The sequence below is a fragment of the Bubalus kerabau genome, chromosome 6 (assembly GCF_029407905.1).
Source record: "Bubalus kerabau isolate K-KA32 ecotype Philippines breed swamp buffalo chromosome 6, PCC_UOA_SB_1v2, whole genome shotgun sequence".
Taxonomy (NCBI): domain Eukaryota; kingdom Metazoa; phylum Chordata; class Mammalia; order Artiodactyla; family Bovidae; genus Bubalus; species Bubalus kerabau.
The window spans coordinates 43,655,724-43,671,801 of record NC_073629.1 but is presented as its reverse complement, the minus strand read 5'-3'; the positions used below and the strand labels follow the sequence as shown (position 1 = coordinate 43,671,801).

The window sequence follows — 16,078 nt, the reverse complement described above, 5'->3', positions numbered from 1 at the left end:
ATCCCTTATTCTACAATAAATTTTAAAAAACCTCACCATTTGAATAGGTTTAAAAAATGACCATGATAATATAATCAGTTACACTTACTGACTCAGCATCACATACACACAAACTGTTAACTGAGGGTTCATCTCCGCCTGGACTGGAGCTAAGGAGTGGGAGCGTGGAGACACGCCTGACAGCTGATATTTTGCAAGTGCTTGTCTGAAACCATCATTGCCCTAACATTCACAAAGGCAGTCATTCTCAAAGGTCCTCGGGAGTTGAACTGTCCGTAATTTTCAAGACCCTTGCTCTTTTATATATATATATTTATATTTCCATATGTTTATTTTGATCATACGATCTGTGTTTTTTCTTGAGTTAGAATTATTATTTAGCCCCTGATCATGTAAAAAGCATTACATTATTGCCTGGGTTTAAACATCTTGCATTGTATTTCATACCATGGCAATTTCTGGACATGGTATGATTTCAGTATGTTTGTGAATGTATTTCCTGAATTTTGTATTTCTTGTTCTTTTCCCCTCTCCTGCAGCTGGTCTTGGAAGAACGGGGACCTTGATAGCCTGTTATGTCATGAAACACTACAGGTTTACACATGCAGAGATAATTGCTTGGATCAGAATCTGCCGGCCCGGCTCTATTATAGGACCCCAGCAACACTTCCTGGAAGAGTAAGCATATTGTCTCCGTTATTACATGGTGTCCTTGTTCCTGATTATTTCTGCCTCTTGCTGCCCAGTTGTGGACCCTGTCAAGCCCGTGGCTGTGAAATGGCTGCATTGTTAGAGAAGGCTGAGCCTTAGTCTAATGGAACATTGTTGATTTGACAGCTAATGCATTCTAACTTTGTACCTTTTATATCTCTTAGATCAGGTGAGAGTGAGAAGAAAATCACAGAGCTATCTCTGCCTACCTCTTTTCTGTCATTTTCTATGTGTGATCTGGCTACAGTGCAATTTTCTTATATCATCCCACTTGGCACTTTTCATTCTTTTGTTTGCACGTCTAAAAGCAGAATGAGAAAAAAACACACGACTAAGGTCCGTCAGTGATTTCAGCGACATTGCTGCTCCGCTGACAACTGACTACCCTGTTCATGGAGCTGCAACTTACGAGTAACCAAGGAGGAAAGGAAGAGAACTGGGATTTAGTCCTGGCTGTACCACTAACTAGCTTTATGACTATTATTTAGAAGAATACTTATAAATTCCTTTCATTTGTTCACTCATTCATTAACTATTTGTCAAACCCCAGCCTGCAAGGAGGAGAAGTTTAACCTGTATGGGTACACCCCTTTCTAGTTTCCCTTTACAAGTTCAGAAATTACCATTAATTTACCCATTAATAAAATGAGGAGATAAAATTAGCACGAGCTAATTTAGGTCCAACTCTAGAATATTATCAATTCGTGTCTTATACTGAAATTTCATTTTTTCCTTTTCTAGGATGGATTTATTTGCAATAGCATTCTTTTTCAGATAATTCCTTTCCCATTTAAATCATTTTATGTTGCTGAGAAACAAATGATCATGAATTGCATAGAAATATGCTGTAAGTAAGCTACAAGCATTCAAATGGTTAAAAGAATTTGAGCTGGCTGAGGAGTTACCTAAACTGCCAATCCCAGAGGGAATAAGTGACAGGAAAATAAATGCTGAAACACGTGCAGTTATACCTTAGCCTAAAAGAACGAGGTGTTACCGTCTTTCTAAATTCCATATATATGCGTTAGTATATTGTATTGGTGTTTTTCTTTCTGGCTTACTTCACTCTGTATAATAGGCTCCAGTTTCATCCACCTCATTAGAACTGATTCAAATGTATTCTTTTTAATGGCTGAGTAATACTCCATCGTGTATATGTACCACAGCTTTCTTATCCATTCCTCTGCCGATGGACATCTAGGTTGCTTCCATGTCCTGGCTATTATAAACAGTGCTGCGATGAACATTGGGGTACACGTGTCTCTTTCAGTTCTGGTTTCCTCAGTGTGTATGCCCAGCAGTGGGATTGCTGGATCATAAGGCAGTTCTATTTCCAGGTTTTTAAGGAATCTCCACACTGTTCTCCATAGTGGCTGTACTAGTTTGCATTCCCACCAACAGTGTAAGAGGGTTCCCTTTTCTCCACACCCTCTCCAGCATTTATTGCTTGTAGACTTTTGGATCGCAGCCATTCTGACTGGCGTGAAATGGTACCTCATAGTGGTGCACTGGGACAACCCAGAGGGATGGTATGGGGAGGGAGGAGGGAGGAGGGTTCAGGATGGGGAACACATGTATACCTGTGGCGGATTCATTTTGATATATGGCAAAACCAATACAATATTGTAAAGTCAAAAAATAAAATAAAATTTAAAAAAGATTAAAAAAAAATAAAAGAATGAGGTGGAAGTGTAATGAAGACACAAGGGAAGAATACTCAAGAACAGGACCATTAAGAAGACAATTTCTAGGTTGAATATCGTGTGAGATATTAATACAAGTAAAAGAATTGTATTCTTTTCGAGTTTTCTTTTTGTCAGATTCCCTGCCAGTGATTTCCACTATTTTGCCTCCTGTGTGCCTACAGCAGGGGACTTGGTGCTGTATATCTGCCGGGGGCTTGTACTAATTACTTACTAAAGTTGAATAAATGGCCTTACAGTTAGAATACAAAAGACATTCCTAAACCGGGATCTTTAGGCCATCTCTTAAAATCATTGTTTGGAAGCATGATTGTGTTTGGAAGACACAGTTTAGTGCGTTAGTGACATTCACGTATTCAACAGATGCGTGTTAGGTGCACACGCTCCCCAGGCAGTGCTCCTGATTCTGAGGATGCCACAGTGAAGGTGACAGGCGGGGTCCCTTCCTCCCAGGTGCTGGTATTTCTAGTGTAAGGAGCGCACAATAAGCAAGTGTTAAGTTTGGTTTCCAAGTGGCTCAGTGGGGAAGAATCCACCTGCCAATGCAGGAGACTCGAGTTTGATTTCTGGGTCAGGAAGATCCCCTGGAGGAGGAAATGGCAACCCACTCCAGTATTCTTGCCTGGGAAATCCCATGGACAGAGGAGCCTGACAGGTTACCGTCCACAGGGTCACACAGAGTCAGACACAACTTAGTGACTAAACAACAACAATGTGAATTGCATCTATCTTTTGAATGCAGAGCCAGGATGGTCATAATGTGCTATTATTTGTTCATATGACTAGATCTGGTATGCTAATGTTTATTAGCATATTCAGATTTCTGTGTCTGTATGTTTGAAGGACATTGGTGTGTAATTTTCTTTTCTTGTAATACTTTGGTTAAGTTTTGGTATGGGGGTTATGCTGTCTTTGTAAAACAAGTTGTGAAGCATTTCCTTCCTTCTCTGTTTCCTACAAAGAATCTATGTATAAAATAATATTATTAGATTTGAGGGGGTGGGATGGGAATGAGAGGGTCATTGGGAAATAAGGGCCTGCTTGATGTTGGATGGTCTGGAAGGGTTGATCATCTGGTATGACAAAGGTAAAGCAGAATGTGAGCCATGATGAGTTTGGTTCTGAAAAGCTTTTAGAGCTCGTTGGGTCATCAGTAGAGGCCTGAATGTATGAGCCATCTGATGACTTTCTACCCAGCAGTCTATAGGGTCTGGTAACCAAGGGAATGAGGAAGGTTCTCTACTGGGCCACTTGCTTAGGTGGGCAGGAGGGGAGCATGAGTACTTAGGTTATCTCTGCTGCTCTTCAGGGCAGTGTTCTGGTCCACTGGGGAAGGGGAGGTGCTGGGCCACAGGGAGCCTGGGGGCTTAGGTGGCCAGACACTTCTGTTCAGTGCATTCCCCGACTGTTTCTAACTTCCTGCCAGGAAAGCTTATTTAACATACCTTTCTCCAGGCATTCTGTACACAACCTCAGGCCTTTTCCTAAGCTACATTTGGTGGCAGTAACAGTTTTTCTCTTACCTTTCTCATGCTGCTTGTATTAGTTGATAAAATTTACTTCCTCTATCATGTATAAATCATTAGAAGTGAGGGAAAGAGTTCATTTATGATTCTACTTTCTTTTAACAAGTTTCTCTAAGTTCCTAATGATGGAACTTTAAAATAATTTTCCATCCTGAACATGACTGTTACAATTTTCTGTTGATTTTAAGTTTTTTTCCAGTGGCCTTTAACATATCTGTCCATGTCATCCTTGACCCAGTTTACAGAGGTCCCTCCTTTCTTCCCTCATTTCCTTTATTTCTTCCTTCCTGCAACAACTGTTGATAATTGTTGAAAGCCACTGTTTGGCAGTATTCTTTGCACTTGGGGTGTTGCAGTAAAAGAGTAATTTCTGACCTATGGAGATGGAAGAAAAAGAATGAGAGGGAGGGGAGGAAGAAGAAAGCGGTGGTAGGGGCAGGGGGAAGTTGATTTGTTGTGTGGTTAATAAACAAATGTATCAATTATATGGGCTTCCCAGGTGGTGCTAGTGGTAAAGAATTCACCTGCCATTGCAGGAGATGCAAGAGACCCAGTTCCATCCCTGGGTGGGGAAGACATCCGGGAGGAGGGCATGGCAACCCACTCAGTATTCTTGCCTGCAAAATTCCGTGGGTAGAGGAGCCTGGCAGGCTACAGTCCATGGGCCACAAAGGGTCAGACACAACTGAGCGATTATAGTTTCTCTGACCATGATGGGTGTGATATAGAAAAATGAAGCAAAGAATAGCAGAAAGCAGAGAAGGCAGTTTTAAATAATGTGGTAGTGGTGGGATGCATTGAAGGCTTTTGAGCAAAGGCCTCGAAGAAGTGAGAGAGTAAATGGTGGATGTTCTCAAGAAAAGGGTTTCCCTCCAAGGGAACAGCTGCTAAGGCTCTGAGCTGGACTGTTTCACAGGTCATCATGGCTTATGGGGCCAGGAGGAAGAGGTTAGAATATACATTCTGCTAGGCCTTTGTAGGAGTCTGACTTTTCTTTGGGTGAGGTGCAAAGTCATCAGAGGGGAACTTCCCTGGTAAAGAATTGGGCTCACAAAGCAGGGGACGCAGGTTTGATCCTGGTTGGAGAACTACAATCCCACATGCAGTGGAGCAACTAAGCCCACACACCTCAACTAACACTTGACACAAACAAATAAATATTAAAAAAAAAAAAAAAATCACCACCCTTAACCACTATGTTAAAAAAAAGCAGAGGATTTTTGAGCAGAGGAGTGATGCAATCTGACTACAATAGGCACACACACATACAGATACTTTTTTAATTAACAATTTTATTTTGGGATAATTGTACATTAACATGCAGTTGTAAAAAATGACAGAAAACTCCTATGTACCTTTTACCCATTTTCTCTTAGTGCTACCATTTTGCAAAGCTCTAATATATCAAAATCAGGATATTGACATTGATACAGTTAAGATACAGATACAGTTAACATTTCCATCACTGCAAGAATCCCTCATGTTGCCTTTTTATAGCTACTCTCCCTTCCTTCCTGCCCACATCCCCTCCTTGACTCCTGACAACTGCCAATCTGCTCTTCCTTTATATGTTGTCATCTCAAGAATGTTATATATATGGAATCATAGAGCATGTAACCTTTTGGACTTGGTGTTTTTCACTCAGTATGATTCTCTGGAGATTCCTCCAAATTGTTGCATGTATCAATAATTGTTCTTTTTAGTGACTGAGTAGCATTCCAAGGAAGGAATGTTCTACTGTTTGTTAACCATTTACCTGTTGAAGGACAGCTGAACTGTTTCCAGTTTTCAGCTATTATGAATAAAGGTGCTGTAAATTTACATGTACAGCTTTGTTCAAACATAAGTTTTCATTTCTCCTGCTTAAGTGCCCAAGAGTGCAGTTACTGGACTGTATGGTACCTGTTTACTTTTATAAGAAACTTGTCAAACTGTTTTCCAGTTTGGCTGTATCATTTTGCATTTTCACCAGCAGTGTTTGAATGAATGAATTTCTTTTCATATTTGCGAGCATTTTCTTTTAGCCATTCTGATAGGTGTGTAATAATTGATCATTTTTCAATTTGCATTAAAATTGTAATCGTCAGTAATAATGAACAACTTTCCACATACTTATTTGCCATCTTTATAATGTTTTGGTGAAGCATTTGTTCAAATCTGCCTATTCTTCATTTGTTTTCTTATTACTGAGTTTTGATAATTCTTTAATGTTCTAGGTGCTAGTCCTTTGTCTTATAAATGGTTTGCAAATATTTTCTCTCAGTCTGTAACTTGTCTTTCATCTTCTAAATAGGATCTTTCACAAAGTAAAAGTTAAATTTTGATGAAGTCCAATTTATTAGTTTTTTCCTTTTTTTTTAGCTCATGCTATTAGATCTAAGATCCCTTTGATTAGTCATAGATCCCCTTAAGTTTATGACTCATTTTGAACTAATTTTTGTGTAAGGTGTGAGACTCAGGTCAAGGTTCATTTTGTTTTTTGCCCATGGATTTCCAGTTATTCTGGCACCATTTGTTGAAAAGTTTACTTTTTCCTCCTTAAATTGCTTTTACATCTCTGTTAAAAATTTCTTGTTGTTCAGTCATAAGTCATGACCAACTCTTTGTGATCCCATGAGCACACCAGGCTTCCCTGTCCTTCACCATCTCCTGGAGCTTGAGCAAACTCATGCCCTTTGAGTTGGTGATGCCATCCAACCATTTCATCCTCTGTCACCCCCTTCTCCTCCTGCCCTCAATCTTTTCCAGCATCAAGGTCTTCAAAAATTAGATAGGCATATTTGTTTCTCTGTTCTGTTCCACTGATATATGTGTTCTTTATTCTGTTCCATTGATATATGTGTCTGTTCTTCCTCCAGTACCGTACTCTGTTGATACTGTACTTATGTAGAGAGCCTTAACAGAAGAATGATTCCTCCCATTGTTCCTTCTTTAACAAAACTGTCTTAGCAATGCCAGTTCCTTTACAGTTCCATATAAATTTTAGAATAATCTTGTCCTTATCTATAAAAAAATCTTGTTGCAATTTTGATACAAATGTGTTAAATCTCTGTATCAGTTTTGGGAGAATTGACATCTTTACTGTTGTTGAGTCTGCCAATCCATAAACACAGTATTTATTTCTTCATTTATTTTTTATCTTCTTTGATTTCTTTCATCAGCATTGTTTGGCTTTCATCATATAAGTCCTATTTTGTTAGATTTACACCTAAGTATTTAATTTTGTTAAGTGATTATCAGTGATACCTTTTTTCATTTCAGATTCCATGTAATAATTGCCCACATGTAGAAATACAGTTCATTTTCTATCTATATTTATGTTGTATCCTGAAATTTAAGAGAGAGAGAGAAGGAGAATACATATGTGAATTCCTGGGGATTTTTTGCATAGACAAGTGTGTCATCTACAAATAGGGAGAATTTTGTTTCCTTTCCAATTTCTATGTCTTTTACTGCTTTTTCTTCCCTTGGTGCACCACCTAGAAGTTGAATAATTGTGGTGAAAGCAGACATCCTTCCCTTGTTCCCAGTCTTGATAGTGGGAAACATTTAGGCATTCGTGATGAAATATTAGTTGGAGGTTTATCAAGTTGAGGAAGTTCCTCTTTATTCTATATTTCTGAGAGTTCTTATGATGAGTGAGTGTTGAATTTTGTCAAATGCTTTTTCTGCATATATTGATATGATCATGTGATTTTCTTCTTTAGCCTGTTAATATGGTAAATTACATTAAAAAAAAATATTGAATGAGCCTTGCATCTCTGGAATAAACCTCATTTAATCTTATAAGTGGGAACTTTGCAAATGTGATCAGGTAAAGGATCTCAAGGTGAAGAGATTATTCTGGTAGGTTGGGTGTAATCACAGGGACACAGGAGGAGTTGGACAAGAAGGTTGTGTAATGATGGAAACAGATTAGATTGAAGCTGAAGGAAGGGACCATACACCAAGGAGTATGGGCAGCTACTGATGGCTGAAAAACACAAGGAAACAGATTTTCCCTTCATAGTTTCCAGAATGAACCAACCCTTCCAACAATTTGACTTTAGCTCAAATGGCACAAGTGGTAAAGAATCTACCAGCCTGCCAGTGCAGGAGACAAAAGAGATGAGGGTTTGATCCCTGGATCCGGAAGATCCCCTGGAGGAGAAAATGGCATGCACTCCATTATTCTTGCCTGGAGAATCCCATGGACAGAGGATGCTGTAGCCCGTGGGGTCTCAGGGAGTTGGACATGACCGAGCATGCACACACACATACACAGTGAAACTGATGATAGACTCCTGCCATCCGGAACTGTGTGAAAGCAAACATGTGTTCTTCTGAGCCACTGGGCTTGTGGTAATTTATGATAGCAGCTTTGTGCAGACAAGAAACTAATCCATCTGTGCACATTGTGTAAATTTGTGTAGATAGTAAATATGTACAGTGAGGTACATAGATCCCAAATGTGCACTCGTGTATTCCAGACTTCTCTTATTCATCATATTTCTACTTTGGAATATTTGATGTAGTTGAGTCCCATGATTGACATGTTATTTAAGGAAGATTGGGCTGCAGCAATGTGTAAAATGAATTTAATGGAGGGAGATTAGAGTTAGAGAGGCTAAAAAGGAGACTGCTAAAATCCAGCAGATGGGGACTTGTCAAAGGGGCTACAAGTTAGACTGAAGAGTTAGAGATGGGCACCAGAGCCTTTCAAGGAGATAAATCTGGAGCTTTGAGGACTGACTAATGATATGAGAGATGAAGAGCTTTGAAGTGTGACTAAAGGTATGAGAAATGAAGAGCGTGATGTCAATGATGACGCAAAAGCATGAATAAGTAACACGTTCATTAAGAAAGAAAGAAGAGGATTAAAAAGTTTTCTGATAGGTTTTCGCCTCTCAAAAATGACTGAACAAGTTAGAGGGATTGTATTCTTTCAGAAGTGAAAATTCCAATCAGTGCTTTTTAGGTAATGTTAATTCTAAATCTGTGACTTTATGAAAGCTATTTTTCACATTCTTCTAGTCCTTGAACATCAAAATATGTCCAGGTGTTGATTTCTATGCAGTGAAGAAACCTTCCTCTCATGTCATCGGTGGTAAGAAAGATGTTTATTAGCATCCTTGTAGGCTGGTGAATTTACGTACTGGCAGATGAAGACAGCTTTTTTGTTGTGGTCTGAAATTTTATATTTAAATTTTTTCTAGGATATAAGTAAAGCTATTTGCAAAACAACCATCAAGTGTTTTTCTTCTACTAAAAGCTCATGTTCTTAAGCTAAAAATACTATTCTGCACCCAAAATATGTCTTCTACCAAATATCCTCAAAGTTCTTAAAATGCTGCACAAACATGACTCTTATTACTAAGCCAGTCTAAATTCATCCTTCTCAGAGAGAGCCTGTAGAATATAGATAGTATATAGATGGGATCCAGAGAAGGCAATGGCACCCCACTCCAGTACTGTTGCCTGGAAAATCCCGTGGACGGAGGAGCCTGGTAGGCTGCAGTCCATGGGGTTGCTAAGAGTTGGACACGACTGAGCAACTTCACTTTCACTTTCCACTTTCATGCATTGGAGAAGGAAATGGCAACCCACTCCAGTGTTCTTGCCTGGAGAATCCCAGGGACGGAGAAGCCTGGTGGGCTGCCGTCTATGGGGTCACACAGAGTTGGATACGACTGAAGCAACTTAGCAGCAGTAGCATCAGCAGATGGCATCAGGCTGCTTTTATAATTTAATGTTTGATTGAATCTTTGCTGTGTGGTAGTCTGCTGACTTCTTTAATGGTCATGATCCATTAAAACTTTCATTCATTAGAAGGGGTCCTTGCAGGACAGGCATGCAGTTCCCATGGGGACTTTTAGCTCACAGAGATCTTTTATTTGTGGGTACTCATGTGATGTGGAGGAGATAGCAACCCACTCCAGTATTCTCGCCTGGAGAATTCCATGGACAGAGGAGCCTGGTGGGCTACAGTCCACAGGGTCACACAGAGTCAGACATGACTGAAGTGACTTAGCATATGGGAACGCGCCCATGTGATGTATTATTGTTTTTATGTTTTAATTTCCTCCCGAGACAGTAAGAATGCAGAGCTTAAATCTGGACCCTATAGGGAGTTCTATCTTTGCACAGTAGAGCTTCCACTTTGAATGAAATTATCTTTAAGGAATCAGTGTTGTGGTTGAACTTTTTTATTCTTAGATCCATAAATCAGAATTTGACTATTCTGTTTTATCATAGATACTGGGCTTCTCTGGTGGCACTAGTGGTAAAGAATCTCCCTGCCAATACAGGAGATATAAGAGATGCGAGTTCAATCCCTGGGTCAGGAAGTTCCCCTGGAGGAGGGAATGGGAACCCACTCTAGTATTCTTGCCTGGAGAATCCCTTGGACAGAGGAGCCTGGTGGACTATAGTTCATAGGGTTGCAAAGAATCAGACATGACTGAAATGACTGAGCACATCATACACGTTTTCATTAACTTCCAGTAAAGTTGGGTATTTTTCCACATTGTAATTTAGTTATAAGCCTTCAATTGTCTGCAGTACTTCTCAGATACTAAGGTATCCAACATTCATTTGGGGATCTTGGGAAATGCGGTTTCTGGTTCAGGATATCTGGGATGGGACTTGAGATTCTGTCTTTCTAACAACCTCCCAGGGAATTCTATGCTGCTGATCAACCAGCCACATTGTATCACAAGGGTTTGTGGCTCATTTTTACTTGTAGCTTATGCAATATTTAGTTTGGTGCTTATGGCATTTGGTGAGTTTCACAACTGGATTGAGCCACTGAGTTTCACAACTGGATTGAGCAACAAAAGAAATGAATAGTTCAACCATTGTTTTTCATTTCAGAAATTACCAAAATAAGATGAAGAAAACCTATCCAGAAAAATGGAAAAAATGCTTTAAAATTTCTAGCAATAACAGCTTGAATTTTAAATTATAATTTATTTATAGTATTTTTTAAAGATACATGGACTAGCTGCAGTAATATGGATTAAATTTTTTTTTAGTAATATTTTTTAAAGATTTGAGAACTTATCTTTCCTAAAATATGGAACTTAAAATCTGAAATATTGTGAACAAAGAATTTAAAATAATAATAGGCAATAATGTGGTTTGTTTATTAAAATAACAAGCACAGTGCATAGACTTGAGTTTGCACTATTTATTTGACAGTCACGTTTTTTTGCAGTAACACTTGATTATATTGCTTTTCAATATTTACTGCTGTATCATTTGATCTATTTATTGGCTCTCAGCTGGCATTGAATCTATTGGATAACAAAAGTAAATTTCTAATTCGGATCTAAGTAAAAAGGATAAGGGCTTCCCAGGTGGCCAGTGCAGGAGACGCAGAGACATGGGTTCAATCTCTGGGTCAGGAAGATCCTCTGGAGTAGGAAATGGCAATCTACTCCAGTGTTCTTGTCTAGAAAATTCCATGGACAGAGGAGCCTGGTTGGCTACAGTCCATGGGGTCTCGAAGAGTCAGACATGACTAAGAGACTGAGCACGTACACACACACACACACACACACACACACACACACACACACACACAAAGGATAAGGTTAAAAAGGAATTTTTGGCAATGGTGGCATCAGAAATTTGTCTTGAAATACTCATGTCAGTTACTGAAGATAGAAGATTGAATGATTTTTGTTTTGTTTCCTGTGTAAAAGGGTTAAAGTTGGGGAAAAAAATGTAAACCATAAAACATTAAGTTTACCTACAAAGTTTGTATTTTGATATGTTACCAGCAATCTAGTTCCTAATTGTGAGGTTCTAGATCCAACCAGTCCATTCTGAAGGAGATCAGCCCTGGGATTTCTTTGGAAGGAATAATGCTAAAGCTGAAACTCCAGTACTTCGGCCACCTCATGCGAAGAGTTGACTCATTGGAAAAGACTCTGATGCTGGGAGGGTTTGGGGGCAGGAGGAGAAGGGGACGGCAGAGGATGAGATGGCTGGATGGCATCACTGACTCGATGGACATGAGTCTGAGTGAACTCCGGGAGTTGGTGATGGACAGGGAGGCCTGGCATGCTGCAATTCATGGGGTCGCAGAGTCGGACACGACTGAGCGACTGATCTGATCTGATCCCTAAATGTGAATTAGCTAGTGAATTGAATCCTTGTGGGGATTCCCTAAGTCATTTTTCCCCTCTCCTTTTGTATTTCAGAAGTAAGAACTTCCCCCATTCCCTCATAAATTCTTCCTAGTGAGTGAGTCAAGTTGCTCAGTCGTGTCTGACTCTTTGCGACCCCATGGACTGTAGCCCACCAGGCTCCTCCGTCCATGGGATTCTCCAGGCAAGAATACTGGAGTGGGTTGCCATTTCCTTCTCCAGGGGATCTTCCCAACCCAGAGATCGAACCCAGGTCTCCCACATTGCAGGCAGATGCTTTAACCTCTGAGCCACCAGGGAAGCCCAAATTCTTCCTAAACATCTTCCTATTAAATCTTCCATTCATACAAGGTAAGAGTAGAACTTCTTGATTACCTATCTCGTTCCTACCTCCTGAATCTTAGGTACTGCTCTCTAGTCTGTCTTCCTTTGCTATCAAGTTAGACCATTTCATTAGCCCAGTTCTTTAAACCAGGAACTGCTTGTTACCATAATAACAGAGCAGTTAGTGGAGTGGGCACACAGGGAAGGCTGGGGCTCAAGTCACAGCTGGAGGAGGCCCAAGTCGAGCTCGAGAGTTGGTTGAGTTTCTATATGAAATGACTAAATGGTGGCTTTGGATGGATACTGAGGTTGGGACTAGGTCATACTAGGAAAACATGTGTTGAGGATGGAAGAAGTGATAAAGAGAGGAAGCGTTATGGTGTGGAGATGGGATTAAGTTGCAGTCAGGGAAGTTTGGGAGAAGAGGTCAGCTACAAACAGAAGAAGTTGCACAACAATGGCTGCCACTGTGCTCTGAATTCAAAACCAAAAATATCTACAGCAAGGCAACTGAAAGGAGATTTTTTTCTAAAAGACTTGTGAAGGTTTTATGTCATAATTAACTATGAATTGGCTTGTAATAAGTCTGAATTAATTCTTTTTTTTTTTTTTAATTCTTCTTTTTCTTATGTCCCAAGGTTGGCTGGCCCAAACCTGAATAACCCAGGGTGGCCAAAGCTAATGACCCCAGCACTGGCTACTTTTCTCAAGACTGTTCAAAGTCACTTCAAAGCACAAGTTCTTTTTTAGCAGAGGGTCAGTTATGTCATGTTCTCTTAGAAAATGTACTACTTTACTGGAGGATTTACTTTGAGTTGTTACATTAGCTTCATAGGATTTGATTTTTAAATGCTAACTACTTAAAAATACATGTTTTACTTCTTCTATTTGAGATGAGGCTTTTAAGGAGTAATAGATACCACAATAAAAGCTAGTGTGGTTTCCACTGTCAGTATAAAAGGTATTTGCGTGAAGTGCTGCTTTTTCTTAAGGAGCACTTGAGTATCGCATCGCTTAGCAACACACAAATCAGCTTTGACACCTTATTCATCTGTATTTTCAAGTTCAAATCAAGTCTTTCCACTGATGGGACAGATTGAGTCTTTTAAACTGAGCAAGTGAAACGTGTCACTTTGTCATTTTCATCTTTAGGCTGGCAGCAGCAGCAGAGTTTTCACTTTATAACATTTCAGAATTAGAATTTTTTTCAATGTATCCTCTTGGGCCTTCCAGCTTCTTGCCTTCCTTCCCCTCTCTGTGTTTATACCTCAGGACCTTCTCAGGGTCTTCCCTTCAGTTTTGAGATCTAATGTGAATTTCTTAGTATGGCGTGCAGAGCCCATTGTGAGCTGGTTCTCACCTCCTCTCCTCTCCTGTGAAGGAGGAGGCCTTCAGCCAAGTCAAACAACCCAGTTTTCCATACATGCGGTCTTTGCTATCATTGTTTCTTCAAGTCCACATGGTTTTCTTTGTCAGGAGATACTGTTGCTGGTTAAGCCCTGCTCATCGTTCTAGATACTTCTGGATTCTCAGATAACTTGTGTCTGATTCTTTCAGTTTGAGTAAGGGGCCCCTTTCCCTAGGCTCCTAAGCAAATCATGGTCATAGGGCTTTACTATTGGATTTCAGTTGTTTATTTTTCACATACTAAACTGGAAATTTCTTGAGGGACAGGAATTCTGTCTTATCTATATATTTCTATCCTTTCTGTGTGTTTCATGTGGCTGATTTTTTCATTATCTGTGACAGGGCTAAGTCTTCTCTCCCTGTGAAGAAGCAATTCTTTATTACTAGGGTTTTGACCAGAGGCCCAAGGCCTCTACTATTTATGAATTTATTTTTTGAAGTATTTGTACAGTACCAAGGACTATGATTTTGTTCACTACTATTGGAAGGATATAATATTCAAGCATCACATAAAAGGTTATGCTGGATGTTAATAGTAAGTGAGAAAAGTTTGGAGGAGTGAAAAATTAAGGCAAGAATTTTTGAAAATGCAAAGTATCAGGAAGGCTATTCCATGATTTTATGAAGATTTCCACAAAGGAAGAAAAAGTTAAAAGAGTTTGTTTTGAATATATATTTTTACAACTGGTATAGAAGAGTTAAATATGATTCAGTGGTTATGCTAGCCTCATCAATGTATGTATCCTAAGTTCAGGAAATAATCCTTGAAAGTTTGCTTTCAAGAAGCAAAAAAAAAAAAAAAAAAAATTCCCATGGTAGAAGGTAGATATTGGCATACTCCCTACCAAATTGGTGTGTATCTATGTCTGGAATTTTAATTTTATTCATATATTTAAAAATTCACCATATTTTTATTTTAAAATTTAATCTAGTTAGAAACATGGTTTAACCTAGTTTTGATTTTAAAACAATGTTAGGAATGACAAATTAGTCTTATATATGGACAACATATTTTATATCTATACGAGGGGGAGCCTGGTGGGCTGCCGTCTATGGGGTCGCACAGAGTCGGACACGACTGGAGCGACTTAGCAGCAGCAGCAGCAGCAGCAGCAGCAGCTATCTATATCTAAATACTTATATCCATAAAGGCTGTCTCAGAAATTATATCTAAAGGCATTTTTTTCTCTCTTTTGCTTTATTTGAAAAATATTGAAAAGTGAACAAAAGGTAAAAGAAAAATAAAACTTATTCTTTGAAAGTGAAAAAATGAAAGTGAGTTGCTCAGTCGTGTCTGACAACCCCATGGACTATACAATCCTTGGAATTCTCCAGGCGAGAATACTGGAGTGTGTAGCCTTTCTGTTCTCCAGGGAATCTTCCCAACCCAGGGATCAAACCCAGGTTTCCCACATTGCAGGTGGATTCTTTACCAGTTGAGCCACAAGGGAAACCCAAGAATACTAGAATGGGTAGCCTATCCCTTCTCCAGTGGATCTTCCTGATCCAGGAATCAAACTGGGGTCTCCTGCATTGCAGGGGGATTCTTAACAACTGAGCTATCAGGGAAGCCTTGAAAGTAGGGTAGGATATTATATTTAAATAAAGAATGCCCCTCCTCAACCATTCAGTTGCACCCTATGCTGTTAAAATTTTGGCATTTTTTTCTCCTGACTTCTAAAGGTGCTCTTGTTAAGACAGTGTAGTAATGTACTGCTTGCTGTCTTTTATGGTAACAACTTTAAGGGTTCCTTTTCAAACTTACTCTATCTTTGTTCTGCTTTGATCTATATTTTTATTTATTTTCAAACCTTTTTTTTAACAAAAGCAAACAGCACATTGTTTTTTCAAAAAAAGTCCAAAAGTGTAGACATTGTGAAGTAGAAAGCAAAGCTTCCTTTGTTACCATTCTTGAGGATAACTCATTAATATTTTGGCATATAATCTTCCAAATAACTGTGAACTGTGAATTGTAACATTTTTCATTTTTTCCCCAAAAGACAGGATCACACTTTCCACACTCTGTCACCTAATTTTTCATTCACTAATGTCTTGTTTCATGGCCACTCTTCCCTGTCACCACATGTAGGGCCATCCCAGGCTTTTTTGACTGTATAATATTTCACAGAATAGCTTTACTATAATTTAATAAACCTGTTGTCCACTATATGCCTCCATTATTTTACTGTTACAAATAATATTGTATCAAGCATGTTTATATCTTGTACACAAGTGAGTATTTCTGTAGTATGATGCCTAGGTATGTATTTGCTTG

General features: G+C 39.2%; 1 protein-coding gene across 9 annotated transcripts in view; it reads left to right on the top strand.

Moving 5' to 3' along the window:
• The window catches only part of CDC14A (cell division cycle 14A), a 188,449-nt gene that overhangs the window by 129,294 nt on the left and 43,077 nt on the right, over positions 1 to 16,078 (top strand). For all 9 annotated transcript variants that reach the window (XM_055584960.1, XM_055584959.1, XM_055584961.1 and 6 more), the window contains one exon: positions 540 to 678. In XM_055584960.1, coding sequence (XP_055440935.1) covers positions 540 to 678 — 139 coding nt within the window. The remainder of the gene's footprint in view (positions 1 to 539; positions 679 to 16,078) is intronic.